We start from the raw sequence: 22,313 nt of genomic DNA, 5'->3' as shown, positions 1-22,313 counted from the left end.
GCCTCGCTTAAAAGATCAATTTGAGACTGCAATAGCCAATGTTCTTGCACTAGTATAATATCGTTACGCTAAAAAATGTCCGCTATGGCGACTGTGCAAGTCACAATGTTCTTACAATTAAATAAAGCCATTCCTTAAGTTTTTGAAGACTCGCCACTGGACTGAAAATTAACACTCGGTTCCGACCCTTGCGCTATCTGGGAATGTTCCGATGTTTGACGTGGTTCAAAAAAGGATGCTGATCAGGAAAGCTCTTAACACTAGTGCCCGCCGGTAGATACAACAACGGTTGACCATGGAAATGTCTAGGCACTACTGAAAAATGTTCGCTATCACGATCTACACTGTTGCGGTTTGGTACGCTCTCTACTCTGTCGCTGCAGTGCATCGCTGTAGAAACCACACAAGTCGTTGACAGCATAACAGGTGGACCGCTGTTAATGTTCGTAAGGACCGGCGTAGCACAAACACTGGCGGCGGCTGTCGAAACCACACTAGTCGTTGTCAGAGTTACAGGGGGAACGCTGTTAATGTTCGTAAAGACCGGCATAGCACAAACACTGGCGGCGACTGTCGAAACCACACTAGTCGTTGTCAGAGTTACAGGGGGAACGCTGTTAATGTTCGTAAGGACTGGCATAGCACACACACTGGCGACGGCAAAGTGTCGCTGAGAAATAAAGTCGGGGGGTACCGGTATTGTGCCTACCTCGTTAAAACACAGTGTTTCCTCACTCGAAGGAGCATTATTAACCGATTGTACAGATTTGGCGCTGACTAAAGTGTCCTTCATATACTGAATCTTTGACTGTCATTATCTTCATATACTGAATCTTGGATTGTCAGTATCTTCATATACTGAATCTTTGACTTTCAGTATCTTCATATACTGAATCTTTGACTGTCAGTATCTTCATATACTGAATCTTTGACTTTCAGTATCTTCATATACTGAATCTTGGATTGTCAGTATCTTCATATACTGAATCTTTGACTTTCAGTATCTTCATATACTGAATCTTTGACTGTCAGTATCTTCATATACTGAATCTTTGACTGTCATTATCTTCATATACTGAATCTTCGACTGTCAGTATCTTCATAAATATATATATATATATATATATATATATACCGGTATTGAATATTCAAATGTCCTTATCCTAATATTCTGAATCTTTGACTTTATCTGTCCTTTACATACCGTCTCTGCCAATATCTTTACTTCAATATATAATGTACATGAAATAACTTTATTGTATGTATATCAGGCGTCAGAAATTGTGATAACTTTTGTATACTGAATCAATAGCTGTCAATAATGCTATATTCTATTGTTCCATGTCTATAGTCTCCCCCTAGCAATTCGGAGATCATAAATTTGGACCGTTCATTAGATCCACACAAATACATCAAGTAGCGACTAAATAAGCCTTAAGCTTTGGATGCAATCAAGCTGAAATAAATAAGGTCGCATTAAGTGTCTGTCATCATCTTTACTGTTTTTTATTGTTATAAATAAAAGTTAAAATATAAATTTAATTCCGTCTTTTATAACTTCATGTATTTACCCTGGCAACAATGTACTTTCTTTCTACTTTTTAAAAAAAATTATTGAAACACATTGAACACAGTGATAATATTAAGTGCTAAATGCACATTAAATAAAAAATAGAAACGGGTCATAAATGCTTCAATAACACATGATTGGAGACCAATCCACTAAATGTTTTAGAGTGAAAATACTGGCCGTAATTCTGCCAAATTTTTCATGATGATCTACACATTATTCAGCTGGTCTACTTTGAGCAAAATCTGCCAGCCAGCTATTTGAAATTAAAATCTTCATAATCATCTTCACGTTCAGGTCATGCATCTGTGACAGTTTAAAAGAACTCTACCAAGTAGTTAAAGAGGGGTTGAGAACACAAATATTTGGGACTATATTTTCCATTGTGGACAATCAGACAAAGGGCCATAATTCTGCCAAAACAAGTCCGTGCGGAAAATCCTTTCTTTACGATATCTACACATAAAGGCAATTAGACTGTGACAGTTTGAGCTAAATCCACCAAGAAGTTAGAGGAGTTAAAACCTGAGCACCGCATAGCGGGTGCTAACATTCGGCTGCAGGTGCAGTATTGAATAAATGAAAGCTTTTCAGAAGTTTTATATTAGAGGTCACAGTGACCTTGACCTTTGACCTAGTGACCCAAAATTGGAAGTGGCGTGTAGAACTCATCAAGGTGCACCTACATATGAAGTTTCAAAGTTGTAGGTGGAAGCACTTAGATTTTAGAGCCAATGTTAAGGTTTTAGCACGGCAAACGCCGGACGACGAGCTAGCTATGACAATATCTCGGGTTTTCTCCGAAAACAGCCGAGCTAAAAATCAAACATCGGCACGTACAGCAGAACAAACAGATGGACAAGTGCAATACTGAATGCCTCCCAAACCATGAAGGCATTAATATAACGACAGTTTTGAAGTTTTGAATGGTCGGTTTTAAATCACAAAGGCAGTTAGGTATGTTTTTCCATTATTTCCGCTAATATATGGCTTTTTTCACAACAAACATATAATATTTTGTAACAGATTTTATTAACCTTGTAAGAAAGATCTATATCAAAACATTGTCTGAGATACAAAGAAATATTGCAAACATGTAGGTAACATCTTAATTTGAGACTAAACATTAAGGCTATTATGCAGTATGGTGTTCTGAAAACTTGTATCAGTCGAGTTTATAGTTTAAACATAAAATTGAACTAGAGGACCCTAGGCCCAGATGTGCTCACCTTGTACAATACTGAAAAAAGAAAACAATAGTAATTAATCCTGAAACTATCATGATTCATGTTTGCAGAAAATTGTTTACATGGATTTTGTTCCGTTTCTCAAAGTACATTTTATCACTTAGAATGGCTAGAACAAAGGTTATGAATACCTACCTAAAAATCAAATGACTTTACAGGGACATTTGCATGTGAACAGTTCAAATTAAAAATCTCAAAACCCCTGAACAATTTTATGAAACAAGTATTATGATAACAATAATATGATTACATACCGGTACGTACGTGAGCTTTCAAAAAAACAAAGAGAGAGTTCAATCAGAGCCGGAATAAATATTTTTCATAGAAGATGATTGAAAAATTAATTAACAAAGATATCACAGACGGATATAAAATACTGATACAAATAATGATCATAATAAATAATACAAACATGTTGTACATAAAAAATTAAACAGTAAATCAGTAACAATCAAACATAAGAATTTAGGAAAATAAATTTAACAGTCATTCTGCCCAAAACATACGCATTCACAAATACATGAGAGTTTAAAGGGGCCTTTTCACGTTTGGGTAAATTGACAAAATTAAAAAAAAATTGTTCCAGATTCGCAAATTTTCGTTTAAGTTATGATATTTGTGAGGAAACAGCAATAATGAACATTTACCATGCTCTAAAATAACCATTATATGCATCTTTTGACTACCGTTTTTAAAAACCCGAAAATTATAAAGCGTTGCAACGCGAAACGAATTAATAATTTGGAGAGTTCTGTTGTTGTCGTTATATTTTGTGAAACTACAAGGATTGCCTATATTAAGTATCCAATAAATAATTATATAAAACAGAGAAACAAATTCATTGTTTTTCAATATCTATTCACACAACGTTTCGGTCAAAGGCCTTAATCAGGAGTAAACATTTTGTAATAAGATAAAGGAAATGATGTCACAGTCACATGACGTCAATTGCAACAACGTCAAAGTGTTACATACTATTTGGCGTTAAAATTAACATATAACCAAAATAATATATGACATCATTATAAAAAGCATATAGTTCATACATGTATATGTTATCTAATTAACTAGATTATATTTAGTACAAACTACATCTTGCATTGTATTCGGAAGGATGGTCGAGTGGTCTAAGTGGTAATCTTTTTACTCCAAGAGTAAAGGGGTCAGTGGTTCGAGCCCTGCTGAGGGTTACCTTTTTTTCTTTTTTTAATTTTATTCTTGATTTTTTACTGGAGCGTTTTATATCCAATGTAAACTTTAATCAATATAAAGCATTTAATGACAAACTTCAAAACATGCCAAAATCTGTGAAAAGGCCCCTTTAACACATGTTTACACCATTTTAATAATATCAAGTTTACATACTGCATGTAGAATGTTCATAAAAAACATACAAAACTGAATGTAAAACTTACTAAAAATTTATATAAAATTGAGACATACATGTATATGTAAAAAAGGATTGCGGGAGCACTTCATAAAAAGACTTAAAGAGGAAAAGTTTTCTTCATTTAATACTACTAGACTTCATGAATCACTTTACAATAAAATAATAAATATTGTTATAGAAATTAAATAAATAATTGTGTTGACAATTAATTTAACACCAAGAACAACCATTTTTCCCCAGGATACAAATTCGAAAAAGATGCTTCATGATAATTAAGTTAACACTGGTTTTCCTGATGTTAATATTAATTTCTTTTATTGGCAAATGTTGAATAGTCTGGTTCCCTAACCCCAAACCCTGTATCTTCAACTAATACAAAACATGCTTATGCATTTTCTGATATTCAATTGAGGCATCAATATAATCTTAAAGATATAAAATAACTACTTTTGACAAAAGGTCCTAGTGTGAGAGTTACTAAAATGAATATTTATCAAAGCTCTATTTTAGTTTTTAACTAAAAAATACTATAAAAAAAATTCCTATCAACTATTGAGTATCATTGTTCACATTCCATTAAAACATGTCTTGAAAGAAAAAACAGTTAATTCCCTCTGGTAAAAAAACAAGTACAAGTATTGAAAAAGACAATGATGTTCGGATTAGCAGATTCTTGTTGTCCCCTACTGGTTTCACCGGAGGGTACTTATAATTTTCGCTTTGTGAGTCTGTCTGTCACTTTTCTGGATCCTGCGACAACTTTAAAAGTTCTTAATATTTTTTCATGAAACTTGAAACATGGATAGATCGCAATATGGACATTATGCACATCATTTAATTTTGTTCCTACGTCAACAAATCTGGTTGCTATGGCAACAAATAGACGAGAAATACTGCTGAAAATGGTGGTTTTCTGGATCCTGCGATAACGTTAAAAGTTCTTCATATTTGTTCATGAAACTTGAAACATGGATAGATGGCAATATGGACATTATGCACGTAAAAAATTCTGGTTACTATGGCAACAAAAAAAATAATCTGACAATGGTGGAGCTGGCAGGGGACATATATTGCTTGGCAATAGTCTTGTTAACAAATGTTCCGGTTTAATCAAGTTTCACTATTAAAAAAGTCTTCTGAGGAATGTGTTGAGCCTCGATCTGGGAAAACAGGACTTGTGGGTAATATTAGTTACAGTGTTAGTAACTGATAATGTATGGGATATACACCTTCAGTAATTTGATACCACACCAGAGCACAATATCTTAACCGACTACTTGATAACTCCGGGTGTATCAAAATGAGAAATAGTGTCATCCCATATCACCCTATGCAGTCTGCACAGTCTAATCTGGGACAACACTTTCCGCCTAGACATGCTTTTGTTAAGAGCAGAAAGAGCCGCCCCTGATGTATCTGGGATGGCACTTTAAGCTCATGCATTAAGGTCTTTTTTCCCAGAGCGCTGCTCTATTTAAGTTAACTCCCTTGAAAACAGTATGCCACACAGAGTAAGCTCCCTTGACAAATGAACAGGAAAATTAAGGGATTTTACTGGGTGATGCCCTCATAGTAAGCGTTGTACCATAGCTCCCCCGAGTGTTCCAAAGACCTGAAAACAACAGAAATAAAATCAGGGGCACTGAAACAAGAGCCATATCTGCCTGTGTGGTATTTTTTTCTGATTTGATAGTGTTATGTACATTTTCCTTTAGTCACTCAATGACATGATAATACATTTGAAAATATAGTCAATTTATTTCAGAATGCTGAGGATTGAGTGGAGGTATCAGAGCCTTTTTTTTCTTATTATTAATGTTTAGCAAATGGTTAATATGGATTAACCAAGAATTTTGACATTATGAATGAGTTAAAAGTAGGAGAATGCCAGGTCAATGTCAAAATTAGGTCAGGTGATGTTGATGTGTTGATATGTAATATATAATGTCTATGCAAGTATCAAAACTTTTTATCAAGCAATATTTATGTTACATTTTTTACACTAACCAAAAATTTTGATCTGAATAAGTTAAAGTCCAAAAGTGGGCCAATGTCAAGATCAAAATGAGGTGGATATGTTGAGACTATCAATATATGATGTCCATGCAAGTATATACTATCGACAATTATCGGCAACACTTTCATGCTTCAGTGCACATTAATCACAAGCCTTGCTGTCAACACACATAAGCAGATTATTCTTCGTTATTACTCATGTTGTTTTAAGAAAAGTTTAATGATTATGACTGTCAATCTTCCCCGAAAATTTGAAATCCACAAAATTACGTGTCAACGAATTAGTTGTTTTTTATTAAACCACGAAATTTCATACCGACGAATTTCTATACGTTTACAGTAAGCTTTTTAGCAAGCAATATTGATATTACATTTTTTTACACAAACCAAGAATTTTGATCTGAATAAGTTAAAGTCCAAAAGTGGGCCAAGGTCAAGATCAAATTAAGGTCAAGTGAGGTGGATGTGTTGAGACAAGACATTATCCATTCGTGCATCAAAGCTTTGTAGGGCGCATTATTAATGTTATATGAAACACATAATTTTGGGTGAACCAAAAATTTAACTTCCTGATTTAGTGTTAGTACAAGAGTGGATCAATATCAAGATCAACATGAGGTCTGGTGATGGCAATTGTTGATTGATAACATCCATGTAGATATCAAAGCTCTGTAGGAACCAATATTGATGTCATACGAAATATGTCAGTTTAAGTATTTTCGTTTTGATGGACAGTAGAGAAGAACAAACTGTGTGTTATGGGTGAAATTCCTATATGCCGTGTGATATAAAGAAAATTGGGGGGGGGGGGGGGCAAGGCCTAAAAACTCTTAGTACAAATAATCAGCTGAAATAGACCCTATAGAACATTCATGTTCATATATAAAAAGTACACCATCTATAGGAATTACTAACAAGAAGCTATTTCAAAAACCAGTAAGGTTAAGGAAATGTATTTTATTTATTTCTGTTGATACATGTACCAATAATGTTACAAGTACATTAGTTATGCCTAATTTTACAAAGATTCTTACCTAAAGATGTCACCGAATGCAGTGAGCAAATCTTTGCATCTGTAGTTCACGCCATGTTTCTTTGCCAGTGACTTCACTAGAGGTGCGATCATAGCAAAATTGTGGCGGGGCATCATGGGAAACAGGCTAAAAATAGAACAAATAGGATTTGCACTCTGAGTAAACAGGGTTTAATGCATGTGCAAAAATGTATTGTCCCAGATCACCCTGTGCAGTGCACAAATGCTAATCAGGGACTACACTTTTTGCCTTAACAGGATTTTTGCCAAAAAGAGTCTCCCTTTTAACAAAAAATACAATAACAAGGGCTGTTTGTAAAACATGCATGCCCCCCATAAGGGCTATCCATTGTAGTGGCAGCCATTGTGTGAATACGTTTTTTGTCACTGTGACCTTGACCTTTGACCTAGTGACCTGAAAATCAATAGGGGTCATCTGCGAGTCATGATCAATGTACCAATGAAGTGTCATGATCCTAGGCAAAAGCATTCTTGAGTTATCATCCGGAAACAATTTTACTGTTTCGGGTCACCGTGACCTTGACCTTTGACCTAGTGACCTGAAAATCAATATAGGTCATCTGCGAGTCATGATCAATGTACCTATGAAGTTTCATGATCCTAGGCGTTAGCGTTCTTGAGTTATCATCCGGAAACCATTTAACTATTTCGGTCACCGTGACCTTGACCTTTGACCTAGTGACCTCAAAATCAATAGGGGTCATCTGCAAGTCATGATCAATCTACCCATGAAGTTTCATTATCCTAGGCATATGCGTTCTTGAGTTATTATCCGAAAATCATTTTACTATTTCGGGTCACCGTGACCTTGACCTTTGACCTAGTGTCCTAAAAATCAATAGGGGCCATCTGCGAGTCATGATCAATCTACCTAAGAAGTTTCATGATCCTAGGCATATGCGTTCTTGAGTTATCATCCGAAAACCATTTTACTATTTTGGGTCACCGTGACCTTGACCTTTGACCAAAAAATCAATAGAGGTCATCTGCGAGTCATAATCTATCTAACGATGAAGTTTCATGATCCTAGGCATATGCGTTCTTGAGTTATCATCTGGAAACCATTTTACTATTTCGGGTCACCTTGACCTTTGACCTAGTGACCTCAAAATCAATAGGGGGTCACCTGCGAGTCATGATCAATCTACCTATGAAGTTTCATGATCCTAGGCATATGCGTTCTTGAGTTCTCATCCGGAAACCATTTTACTATTTCGGGTCACCGTGACCTTGACCTTTGACCTAGTGACCTCAAAATCAATAGGGATCATCTGCGAGTCATGATCAATGTACCTATGAAGTTTCATGATACTAGGCCCAAGCGTTCTTGAGTTATCATCCGGAAACCACCTGGTGGACAGACCGACAGTCCGACAGACAGACCGACCGACATGTGCAAAGCAATATACCCCCTCTTCTTCGAAGGGGGGCATAAAAATACAATAAAAGCCATAAGTGTTGTCCCTGATTAGCCTGTGCAGACTGAACAAGCTAATCAGGGACAACATTTTAAGTACATCTATTAACCCCCTTTTCACAGAGCAAAACTCAATATTATTAACAGTTGAAATTGCATTAAACACTTTACAAATGTCACACATTGTGTTCCAAGTTCCTGAAATTGTTTTGAATTTTAATTTTGAGGGAATTATTCATGTGAGTATTTCTTTACAATTTGCAGATTCATTTTATACACTGAAATAGTCATTAAGACCCTCATCATATATGTTAAGATTTATTTCAATATTTGTGGTAGATACAGATATGTAGTTGTTGCACGTAAATGTTAACATGAAATTTTTAGCCAAACAATAGGGCACACTAAATCGCAAGTTAGAATTATGGAACTTGATCAATGGCCTTACTCAATGACCAAAACACACATTTTAAGTTTCAAATAAATACAGTAGTAGAAACAGTGACATGGAGATGTTTTACATTAACCAGAGCGTTGTGCAGACACTAACATCTACACTAATAATTAAAAATTATCTAAGAGCAATAACTCTGTAAAGCTAATGATTAAAAATTATTTTAGGGCAATAACTCTGTAAAGCTTATAATTAAAAAGTATCTAAGTAATATGATTTTGTAAACTAATAATTAAAAATTATCTAGAGGTAATAACTCACTGGTGTTCAATTTGATAGTTCAAATGTCCCGAGAACCAGTCGTTAAAGAAGCTTGGAGTCACGTTGCACGTCGAGTCCAATTGAAGCTGGAACCAGTTCTTGGAGTGGTCGAAATCCACTTCGTTGGGAATGTGAGACATCTGAGTGCACCAGACAAACCACAGGCTTTCAAAGAACCTAAAAATATGGGCACAGCATTTCTTACAGTGTTCGTACAGTGTCTTTTTTACTCATGATTTAATTTGCAAATCAAATAATTTCTTGTTAAGTCCGCAAGTTATGATTTTGTTTCAAATATTTGTGAGGAAAACAGTTATACTGTACATTTACCATGCTCTAAAATATTCATTATATGCATCTAATGACGAATTAAAAACCAGAAAATTATCAAGCGTTGCAACGAGAAACTATTGAATAATTTGGAGAGTTCTGTTGTTGTTGTTATATTTTGGGATACTACAAGGATTGCTTATATAAAGTATTAAATACATCACTCAATGTATGAGAACTGGTGGCCGAGTGGTCTAAGCAATAGAATTTTAATCCAGAGGTTAGTGGTTCGAGTCTAGTTGCGGGTTACTTTTTTTCTTTCTTTAATCTTATTTTTGCTTTTTACTTGAGCTTTTTAGATCCAATGTAATCTTTTATCAATATAAAGCATTTAATGACAAACTTCAATACATGCCAAAATCTGTGAAAAGGCCCAAATAAGGATTGAATTGCATAATGTAAAATACCGGTACATTAAAAATGCAGACTTCACAAAATATTTGGTGATTTAACAATATCCAAAGTATTTAAATTATGTGTTCTTTATGATTAGTGTTGTCATTATTGGATATGTCTACAACTATTTTTATACGGCACCAGTCTTGTAATTCATCATCTGTTTTAAATGTGTTTTTTTATGTTTCAGATTGTGTTTCATGCTATTTACAAATCCAAAAGGTGAGGGGATTCTGTTTTTTTTCCGACAAAGAAAAATATACTGTTTAATTTCTAGATACAAAATGTTTAAATCATTCATAATTGTTGGGGTGGTGATTCCGAGTATTAGATCTTGACATGTTATATCAATAGTTAAGCTTGGTCTTCTATGGATATTCTCAACAACAAATTTAACAATTTATTGGGAATATGGACAGTACCAGGACAAGTGCATCATAATTGATACTTCATTATCAAAAAATGTACACAGATTATTAGCAGCAATGTTCATTTTGAGCACAAGAGATTTTGTTCCTAAGATTAATTATAAATTGATAACCAAGGTCTTGCTTTTACTTACACAGTAAAATGTAATTGAAAAGTACATTTAGTTTTTTTTAAAGGCTTGAAATTTTATCATCCCGGACCTTGATTAAAAAAAAAGTTTTGGCACTGTTTTTTTTTAAAAATTAATACATATATAATTGTTGCTATATACGTATGAGTGAGAAGCGCTCTTGGGATTCATGTTCATAAAGTTTCCCTTCCCAGAGAAGCTTGCGTGGAGAGGCTAATCGGGAACGACACTTTTGTCTGTTATGGAATTGTTTGTTTCAATAAGGTCTCCTCTAAACAAAAATCCAGTGCATTTAGCCCTTTTTACTCAGAGCTAAGCTATTATATGTGTGACCAGAGGCAATATGGATTGTTTTTATGTGCCCATATACATAACATAAGTTGATATGCACCTAGAAACAAGACAGATTTAGCTGCTTTGTTGTTTGCATGCTAAACATTTTTTAACCCTTTCCCACTCAGAAGCAAAGTGAAAATGGCTTTGTGCAAACAGCATAACACCAGAACATCAGTATCTAAGGGTTGGAAATGAAGCCTTAAAAACTTAAAGAGGCCTTTTCGCAGATTTTGGCATGTATTGAAGTTTCTCATTTATTGCTTTATATTGATAAATTGGATCCAAAAAGCTCCAGTAAAAACAAGAATAAAATTAAAGAAAGAAAAAAAAATAACCCTCAACTGGGCTCGAACCACTGACCCCTGGAATAAAAGCCTATAGCTTAGACCACTCGGCCACCCATGCTCATACAATGAGTGATGTATTTTATACTTTATATAAGCAATCATGGTAGTATCACAAAATATAGCAACAAGAACAGAACTCTCCAAATTATTCAATTGTTTTGCGTGACAACGCTTAATAATTTTCAGGTTTTTAAATCGTTAAAAGATGCATATAATGGATATTTTTGAGCATGGTAAATGTTCAGTATTACTGTTTCCTCACAAATATTATAACTACAACGAAAATTTGCGATTCTGAAACATTTTTTTTTAATTTTGTCAATGAACCAAAACGTGAAAAGGCTCTTTTAAATCTACATGTAGTAAGAAAGGTCTTTGATAAAATTTAACTTTCTAAGGGACTACAAACGTATCAAAATAAAAGGCTCTTTTAAATCTACATGTAGTAAGAAAGGTCTTTGATAAAATTTAACTTTCTAAGGGACTACAAACGTATCAAAATACCTATCTTAGTGGTAAAGGGTTACACAAAAAAATATGGCAAAGTTGATACGGTGTCCGCAGACAGATATGAAGATCCCGGGGTCAAACCCGTACCGGATATTCAGGGACCACACTTTCCGCATACATAGACAGGATATTCAGGGACCACACTTTCCGCATACATAGACAGGATATTCAGGGACCACACTTTCCGCATACATAGACAGGATATTCAGGGACCACACTTTCCGCATACATAGACAGGATATTCAGGGACCACACTTTCCGCATACATAGACAGGATATTCAGGGACCACACTTTCCGCATACATAGACTTTCACAGGATATTCAGGGACCACACTTTTCGCATACATAGACTTTCACAGGATATTCAGGGACCACACTTTCCGCATACATAGACCTGCACAGGATATTCAGGGACCACACTTTTCGCATACATAGACCTACACAGGATATTCAGGGACCACACTTTCCGCATACATAGACCTACACAGGATATTCAGGGACCACACTTTCCGCATACATAGACCTGCACAGGATATTCAGGGACCACACTTTCCGCATACATAGACCTGCACAGGATATTCAGGGACCACACTTTCCATACATAGACTTTTGTCTTTTAAGGAAGTCTCTTCTTAATGAAAATCCAATCAAGGCAGAAAGTGTTGCCCTTGATTAGCATTTAGCGTGTGATGACTGCACAGACTAATTAGGGACGACCCATTAAAGGGGCCTTTTCACAGATTTTGGCATGTTTTGAAGTTCGTCATTAAATGCTTTATATTGATAAATGTAAACATTAAATTTTAAAAGCTCCAGTAAAAAAATTAAAATAAAATTTAAAAAAGGAAAAAAAAGTAGCCCACAGCAGGGCTTGAACCAGTGACCCCCGGAATCCTGAAGTAAAAACGCATTAGCCAACTGAGCTATCCTGCCAAGCATAAATAAGATGCGTATTTTATACGTTATATAAGCAATCTTCGTAGTTTCACAAATTTAAACGACAACAACAAAACTCTCTATATTATTCAATCGTTTCACGTTGCAACGCTTTATAATTTTAAGGTTTCTATATCGTCAAAAGATGCATATAATGGCTATATTAGACCATGGCAAATGTTCAGTAATACTGTTTCCTCACAAATATCATAACTAAACCGAAAATTTGCGAATCTGAAAAAACTTTTTTCAATTTTGTCAATTTACCAAACCGTGAAAAGATCCCTTTAAGCATATGCATTTAGCCCTGTTTTCCCATGGTAAGGCTCATATATGTGTGAAGAGAAGCAATATGTTTTAATTTTTTATTAAGTGTCTATTAAAGTCTATGAAATGCCATGAAGCTAAAATAATAGGTTAAAACGTTAACTATGTTGATATTCAGTGTGCCCCACCTGACAAACATGAAGAACCAAAACGTTCCAGCCACGCCCAAAACAGGGGAGAGCACTCCAAACATCTTCCAGAAAAATGTCACAGTGAAAAACAAGTCCTGAAAGATAGAAAAATGATCATACAAAATGTTGCACATTTTAAAAAAACATATTGGCTTTGAAAAACTACAAAATATAATTAATGTTTAATTCGGGGGTGCATGGGAAAACGGGCCAAAAAGATAGCAGGATTTAAGGTGAGAAAAAGCCAACTTTTGTTTAATAAGTTACATGCAGTTAAAGGTTAAAACATATATATACATTGGTGTCATTTGATATTGGCCATTCATTAAAATTGAAAATCTAAACAAAATTGAAAATCCATGAAACCCTTTTTTTTATTAAATGCAATAAATGCATTAGTTGTGAATGTATCATAGCTTCTTTTTCTGACACCTGATTTCCAATTAAAGGGACCTTTTCACAGATTTTGTTATGTATTGAAGTTTGCCTTTATATTGATAAATGTAAACATTGGATCTAAAAAGCTCCAGTAAAAAACAAGAATAAAATTAAAGAAAGAAAAAAAGTAACTCTCAACTGGGCTCGAACTACTGACCCCTGTAGTAAAAGTCTAACACTTGGACCACTCGGCCATCCGTGCCGTATTTTATACTTTATATAATCAATCCTCGTAGTGTCACAGTATATAACGAAAACAACAGAACTCTCCAAATTATCAATCGTTTCACATTGAAACGCTCCATAATATTTTCAGATTTTTAAATCATAAAAAAGATGAGTGATATGGATATTTTTATGCATTGAAAATGTTCAGTATTACTGTTTCCTCACTACATGTTATATCATGACTACATAAAAAATTTGCGAATCTGAAACAATTTTTTTTTAATTTGTCAATTTACCCAAACAGAAAGGTCCATTTAAACAAAAAAGCATTGGGACACGCAAATCCAGAGTTATTAGATACTGATATTAACAAACAAACATTGAAATATTTGGAATAAATAAAAAAAGATATATGTTATATTTTAATTTTGCTATATTCTGCTTTCTTTCATTCAGCGGCAGATCAACATTGTCGGAATTAAATTTATTTGAACATCCGCATACCAAAATGGATCCTATGCCATGTGAGGTCAATGTAACTCCTGACTGCCCTGCACATTTGCACAATCTTGCTAATGAGACAACAAAACCTTGCGTGACTTACTAGTGGACATCATAGCTCCTGACCAGATTGTGTGATTGGAAAAGCTGATCTGGAGCTGTTTTGGCCTCATATGGCATAAGACCTATTTTCGCATTTGGTCTTAGGACCAGTACAGGGTAAGTCAAATCAAATTTTTTCTTACCCAATAGTCCCTCCTTTTAATCACAAACAAGAGGTTCTCATACACGAAATATGTCGGCAGTAGAAGAGGGCTCACTGAAAACAACCACATCAAAGTCGTTTTTTAGGCATAATAGTGCAGTGATATTATACACTTTATTTAACCATTTACCCTTTATAAACGCATTTTGACGCATTTGAAGTCTTTAAGAAAATCAAATCAAATTTAAGTCGTTTCTTAACATCTTAAAGTTTTTAAGGCTTCATTTCCAACCATAAGATAATGATGAGTAGCAAGCAGCATAAAACCTGATCAGACTGCGAGTTACTCGCAGGCTGTTCTGGCTTTATTCTGGTTGCAAAAGCCAATATCACTTTGCTTCTGATGAGAAAAGGGTTTAGTCCTCTGCAAGTAAAATTTCCCCTTAATCTCATTATGCTAATTTGCCCCCAAAATACCAGACCCAAAGAGGTGAGAAAAGCCCTCGGGACATTCACTATGTCCATAACACCCTCTTTTTAGAGATTATGTAACCATTTTGTCATTTAAGCCTTCAAAACATTTCACCACATTCTGCATTGGAGCAGCTAAGCTTGACAGTAGGGGCAAGATTTGAGCCTCGTTTTCGGAAAACTGAGCTTCACGGATGTGTGCAAAGTGTCATCCCAGATAAGCCTGTGAAGTCCTCATAGGCAAATCAGGGACTGCACTGTCCGATTACACTGGATATTTGTTTGGGAGTGACTTCCTTAAAAAAATCCACGAAAGCGGACCATGTGACCCTAATTAGCCTGTGAAAACTGCACAGGCTTATCTGGGACAATCTTCAGCATATGCATTAAGCCCTGTCTTCTCAGAACTTAAACAACATATATATGAGCCACACTCTGTGCAAAAGTGGGTTTAATGAATGCGCGTAAAGTGTCATCCCAGATTAGCCTGTGAAGTCTGCACAGGCTAATCAGGGACAACACTTTCCGCCTAAACTAAATTTTTGCTAAGAAGAGACTTTCTTTGAACTAAACATATAATAAAACCGAAAAGTGTAATCCCTGATTAGTCTGTGCTGACTGCACTGGCTAATCCTGGACGCCACTTTACGCACATTGATTAAACCCCCTATACACAGAGCAAGGCTCATATATAAATATATAGTGCTCAGGTGAATTTTATGAATGCTGACATACACAATAAGAAGTAGATGTGCTGAAAATGGTACGGCATAAATCCTCGCTTCTTTTCACCCCACAGTTTCGGCAGGACGTCCCCCATCAGAAACAGGTTGGCAGTTTTAATGTCTGGATCCACTTTGATGATGTTTGGCTTGGCATGATGGAGAAAGTGGCGGAAATTCCACCAATGGGAAGACGCACCCTAAAAAAATCACGAATCAAGTCAGTAACTTGGTTCTTCCTGATATGGCAGAACATACATGTATATCTAACTGTTCAATAATTTGGTGATGTGCTATAAATGAACTGATTCTTTCAATTGGTTAATGCACTAAATAGAGAACAACAATTATTAAGTTATCGTTGTGTAATATATCAGGTGAGGTTAGGTGAAAAAAGCACAGTGAGGCTTGCCGTGCCGTTCTTTAATTTATGATGAGTATGATATACTATTATAATGATAAGGCAGTAACCTGTTTTTCTGTTTATAATACCTCTATTGACACCATTTTTATAGAAATCATAACAAATTGCTATGATGCTGCATTTTTAGCGGGAATGAATATTTTTATGACCTTTAAAGTGTAAATTGTGACGTCATGGGCACTACATTGTTGTAAAATATGTTTTGTGCATCTTTGGTTGCTTTCGTGTCTAAATAATGTTTTATTATATCTTAGTATCAAATTGTTTGTTTTGTGAATATGATTCATACCTTTAAATGTCCTATAATCAGGTGATGTGCTATGTGGTTCAGCTTACGGCTTCTGAACACAGAGAGATGACCAAAGTCATGTTGTAGCCATCCTGCCTGCGCCTGAACAAAATATACATACAAATTAACACAAGGTAAACAAGCAAATTCGTTTAATTGATATACCCCGCAATAATGCTTGTGGACACAAAAGTGTTATATTTGACACTCAGCTAAAAAGCATTTTTTTTAATACAAAGGGCCATAACTCCGTTATTAACAGATGGTGTACAATGCCATGTGGCCTGCATCATCCTCTTATACATATACATGTATATGCTCATACTATGTTTCAATGAAATCCGCCAAAGCACTTCCAAGATATGGCTCCGGACATAAAAGTGCCGGACGGACGGAAAGACGGACGGACAACGCCAAAACAATATCCCTCCGCCTATGGCGGGAGATAACAAACTAGCTGCATGTATATAAAACATTTTATCCTTTCATGGGGATGCTTTGTTATGTGAGATCTTGACAGTGTCACAGCATTATTTTTCATTTTTGTTTTGACTCACCAAAAGTTAGGATGACTTTAAAATTTAAGCTGCAATTTCCGGGAAGTCAATGTCATAGAAAGGTAAATATGCCTTAAAAACAGTCTCATATAAAGGGAAATTGCAAGGTTTATTGGCTTTGTCTGTAATAGGTAGTAAAACCTTTCAACATAATCAGATAACATAATTATGAGCAGCAGCATCCAAAAAGGGGTCTTATGCAATTTGCTGCTAGACCAGCCAGTGCTAATGCGTTGGTTGGTCTGAAGTTACTCTATCCGGTAATGAGACATTGAGCTACTTTATAGCGTACAGGGTAGCTCTGGTCCAGACAGTGCTAGCTATTTGATAGCGGACATGGTAGCTCCGTCATGACAGATTCCAATGCTCAGGCCGGTCTAGAGCTTTGCTCTCTGAATATGGCATTAGACCCATTTTCGCAAGACTCAAATGGTTCCAAAGGAATTTTAAGTGTCATGTTGATAGTTAATGCAAATAGTTTAAACTAAATAACTTGAAGGTATAATCTACCAGACATAGTGTTGATGACTAAAAAGTAATAAATAATTATATAAAACAGAGAAACAACTTCTTTGTTTTTCAAAATATCTATTCACTCAATGTTTCGGTCAATTTAGACCTTCATCAGGAGTAAACATTTTGTTATAAAATAAAGGAAATGACCTCACAATTGCATGAAGTCAATTGCAACAACGTCAAAGTGTTACATACTATTTGGCGTTAAAATTAACATATAACCAAAAAAATATATAATCATTATAAAAAGCATATAGTTCGTATATGTTATCTAATTAACTAGATTATTAAAGTAGGATCAGTTATGATACAAAATTACTGGAAAAATACAGTTTGAATGTGAATATGTTATATGAACCAGTAAAAACTACCTTAAAAACTAGAAAATTAGAAGAGAACTTTAGAATTCATACCTAGTGGAGCTATAGTACCTAGGTAATGCATCCAAGAACATTCTTTTAAGAGGCGTTTCCAGTTATTTTGTATTTGTTCAATAGGAACAAAAGAAAAATCATCAATGCTATGTCCAGCAGAATTAAAATATTCTGAGACATTTGTTAAAGTCGGGAAAATGTTTAATGTCAAATTTATGGCTATTCATTCTTTGACTACATTTTTGATTAGTTTGACCAACATATTGTTTTAGACATTTTTTACATGTTATTAAGTAAATAACACTTGATGATGCACAATTTAAATTATTCTTAATAGTAAATTGTTTACCCAATGTAAAGCTGGTAAAACCATTTGTAAAAAGTAATAACTCATCCTGATTAATTAGTCAGAATATAAAACAAATGTGGGGGTTGTTTATACAATTGACAATGTTCATGTTGAAAATGTATTTTAAGCTATGCATTTACATTGTATTGTTGTTTTTATTCAGAGAAATTCTTGTTGTCAAATTCGGGGCTGAAATTTGGCCTCATTCCAAATCTCAAAAGGTGTTTATTTTTCAGAAAATGACTGCCCCAAATCCCAAATTGAAATTTACCTTTCATTATTAAATTGTACTCTCTAAATAGCTCTTTGAATCAAACCTTAGCAATTATAATATTAAATCACTTCTATTAACAATTTTTTAGTACTTGTTACCAAACAAAAAATGAACACACAACTAAATTTCCCAAAGTTAGGCAAACAGTGCAAATTTTCCTTATCCAAAGGACCCCGGCTCCATTCCAAAAATTGTGCAAAAAAACACTGCCTTATAAATTATTTATCATATTTAAGATTGGCTGGGACAGACAAGCCACAGACACAATAACAGAATGGACGGCCCATTTGTTTTTATATACCCTTTTAAAAGGGCGTCAAAAAACAGTACATGCCCAATCCTCAAAACAAACCAGAAAGTGAACATTACCTGGGAGATGAGGAAACAAGCTGCAGCGGCGATGTATGGTACCCAGGATGTCCCAAACCGCGACAGGATGTGATACCCGATTACTTCAAGGGCCAGTATGCTGATGAGATTCCACACGTAGAACATTGGGTTTACCCGCAGGAGACCATTTTCCTCAACATACTGGCGGAGTTGACGGAAGTCTTGTTCAAGCTCGGTCTGTGATTGAGAACAAGATACATGTTAAGCTTAGGATTTAAATTTATTGTGCAATTTTACCATTTACCAACATTCTCATTAAAGAGTGCAAGCTTTTTGCACAAAATTGTCCATTTACAACAATGGGACTTGGCAAGTATACATGTTCTTGATGTCTTTGCTACTGATTGCAAACAGTCATACAATTATGTTTTTTTTAACCAAACTTTTGAAAATCTTGTCATCATTACTTTAAAAATACAAATTATTTGTAAGTATCAAGATTTACCTCTTTTACAGTTTCTGCTTCACCGATGCAAAGTGGTTTCATGTACTTTCCAACAAATTCTTTATCATTATGCATGCTTGTCCAGACATCCTGCAAAAAAATCATTCTTTTATACATGCCTCATACATTACATTCATTATAACAAAACTTATTTCCAAATAATTAAAAACAAGGGCAATGTTGGTTTAAACAGTTTACTGTTACTCAAATCTTCAATTAAAAACTATTTGACAAAGAAATATGTGACTACAAGCAAATAATCATACTCGCAACAAAGACTTAGTGAGCATTAGCTGAGAAAAATCATGGACCCATGATAAGGATGCGCAGGAAGATCTGAAGCTACTGCATAAGGCACTGTTTTCAGGTGACGCATATAATATATTGTTATTTTCGTATTGTAAACACATCAGCAGGTCTAACAAATAGCTTTAGGGACTTCTGAGATGACTGGCTAGTTTATAAATGAGGAATGTTAAGGCGCAGCTCTCTGTTGCCACTCACAGAGCCATGTCTCCATCTGTTGGTGTCACCTGATATCCCATAATGCAGGATAGGACGGTATGACATAGTGTTGAGGGCCTTATAATGTATAACCATAGATGTTATATAACCATTATGACAAAGATGCACTTTTCAAAGAAATAAGTCCTAGGAACATGAACACATAGCTAGAACTAAAATTAAGCTCTCCATAGCTAGGGATCGACAAATTGTTTTTCAGCAACTTGCCCTGCAGGGCAAGTAACTAAGAATTTCCACTTGCCCTGCTGAAATATGTACTTGCACTGCAATTTATTGAAAAAAATCAGTAACTAATATGTTTTATTGTGATTTTCTATTGGTTATAAAATAGAACTGTTAGTGATAACTCATGAACTTCAATAAAGTTAATAAACTGTTTTTACACACTTTTAAGGTAGCGCACCTCTAATGATTTCCCGCAATTTTTTCGAAGGTTGAAGAGCCTACTATTAGGTGCCGTAGCCTAGTGGTTAAGGCGATAGACTAGAAAACTTTTGGGATATTCCCGCGCAGGTTCGAATCCTGCCGACGACGTATACTTTTTTGCGACGCGTTTTATTTATTTTCTAACGTAATTTGATTTAACATGGCATATAAGCTATATTTATTGTTAAATATGTTGCAATTTTTATGCACATTCTTCAATTATTAAAATTAAAACAACGTTATGGCGAAATTGGGTGATTTACTGTTGAAAATACGAACCATGCATGTTGCATTTTTATTTTTATTTAAAAAAGTAAACGGTAAATCTGTCTAGTTCTTGGTATTTTTGCTGTATATAGTGTTTCTATAAAAACTAAGTTTAAAATATGACTTAAATGATACTATTTTGAATTTTATGACACTTTGTTTTTAACCGACCAAATTTTTACTTGTCTGAAATCACTTACATTTCATGGCGCTCTTCCATAGATAAAAATTTGTAAAAAATAAATGTCTGTAAAAGAATACTTATTTCATCTTGTTTAAACTTTAAACACCTTTACAGCATCTGTACACACCAACTGCATGCCCATATTTGGAAGTTTTAATGAATTATGGAACTTTTATATACCCCAGGGGTGAAAATAAACTGGACAAAAGCCGAGCGTGGGGGTGGTTTTGAAAAAATCGGTATATTTTTTTAAAAAGCATGGAAAGCCTACCTACAAATTTGCATGTAGTTCAGTGAAATGATGCTGATGAAGAAAATAATTAATTAGATTATATTTGGATATGTGCCCATTAGAGGTGCGCTACCTTAACTTTTTTTTTTTTTCATTTAGCTCAGTGTGCAATAATCATATGTACATTTGGTAAATTTTTAATCGCTGATTAAACATTGTTTTGTTTGGCAAAAATGTTTTAAAACTTGAAATTTCAATCTTTTCGGCCATAAATGCCACTCGCCCTGAGGGATGAGCACTGCCAGAATATTCACTCGTCCGGAGCTGATTTCTTCTAGTAATTACGAGCCGGCGAGTGGATTTGTCGATCCCTTGTGCTATCTAGTGAATATTGAAACCGTCTAGTCACCAGTACCTGTCAATAATACCCACAAGGGGAGTTCGACAGTATAGATAGATAGATAGTAAATAATGGATTCAATCCCCTTTGTCGGAGCATTTTTAAGATCTCCCCAAATCGGCAAAAGACAAAAAAGTACTGGTTCTATGGAAGCTTTTGGCTTAGGAAGCAATCGAGCCCCGACAAAAAAGTTTAAATTAAGAACTAAAATATATAGGAATACAAACAAGCCCAGAAAAATGAAAACATACCGTCGCGTCCTGACCCCCATACGACCCTAAAATCCGCGCTCCCCCTGGGTGCCTTGTCATGAAGTTCGTCACGTCATAAACTTTTCCCTTGATCACAATCCAAGTATCGTCCCGTTTACTATGCTTTTCAATCTCATTCCATTGATAAACCTTTGATGTACCATTTTCTGGTCGCTTTCCGCCTTTTCCCATTCTGAAATCTTAATTTTTCCTGGTTTTATTAATCAATTTTACGAAATCAGTGCGGTTTCCGATCAGGAAATGAGAGTAGCCCACATCAAGATCTCTAAGATGCTCGTAAAATAATACGTTGAAAAGCAAGCGTTCACATGAGCATGATCCTGATTATGAAAGAGCAAGTATTGATTTGTTTACACGTTTCTATGGGGAAATGGCAAGTTTGGGTCAAGTTTAAACCAACACGACTTTGTTCATATTTATTGATCGCACTTATATAAATTGTGCATATATAGCCCGTCTAAACATGTGAGAGAGTTGCACTAGACGAAAATTAATGTACATTCAAAACTTTTTCACTACAAACTTAAATGTTATTTTTTCGAATTTGGTTACAATTACAGAATATATCTATATTATAAATTATATAAGATATAAATTTTAAT

General features: G+C 34.9%; 1 protein-coding gene and 1 long non-coding RNA gene across 2 annotated transcripts; one reads left to right on the top strand and one right to left on the bottom strand.

The window, feature by feature from the left end:
* Positions 1 to 2,583: 2,583 nt before the first annotated feature.
* Positions 2,584 to 22,018, bottom strand: LOC127845194 (acyl-CoA 6-desaturase-like). The gene is made up of 10 exons (XM_052375946.1): positions 21,691 to 22,018; positions 19,406 to 19,495; positions 18,940 to 19,137; positions 16,501 to 16,602; positions 15,801 to 15,987; positions 14,635 to 14,708; positions 13,280 to 13,377; positions 9,410 to 9,586; positions 7,258 to 7,383; positions 2,584 to 5,819 (listed from the first exon to the last, which is right to left on the bottom strand). The coding sequence occupies exons 1-10, from the start codon at positions 21,880 to 21,882 to the stop codon at positions 5,759 to 5,761; spliced, it is 1,305 nt and encodes a 434-aa protein (XP_052231906.1). The 5' UTR covers positions 21,883 to 22,018; the 3' UTR covers positions 2,584 to 5,758.
* On the top strand, positions 15,861 to 18,962 carry LOC127845195 (uncharacterized). Its single transcript, XR_008033106.1, has 3 exons — positions 15,861 to 16,007; positions 16,522 to 16,634; positions 18,807 to 18,962. It is a non-coding gene; the product is annotated as an uncharacterized LOC127845195 (long non-coding RNA).
* Positions 22,019 to 22,313: the final 295 nt, after the last annotated feature.

Source organism: Dreissena polymorpha, chromosome 9, assembly GCF_020536995.1.
Source record: "Dreissena polymorpha isolate Duluth1 chromosome 9, UMN_Dpol_1.0, whole genome shotgun sequence".
In the NCBI taxonomy this organism is placed as follows: Eukaryota; Metazoa; Mollusca; class Bivalvia; order Myida; family Dreissenidae; genus Dreissena; species Dreissena polymorpha.
This window is presented reverse-complemented; position numbering and strand designations above follow the sequence as displayed.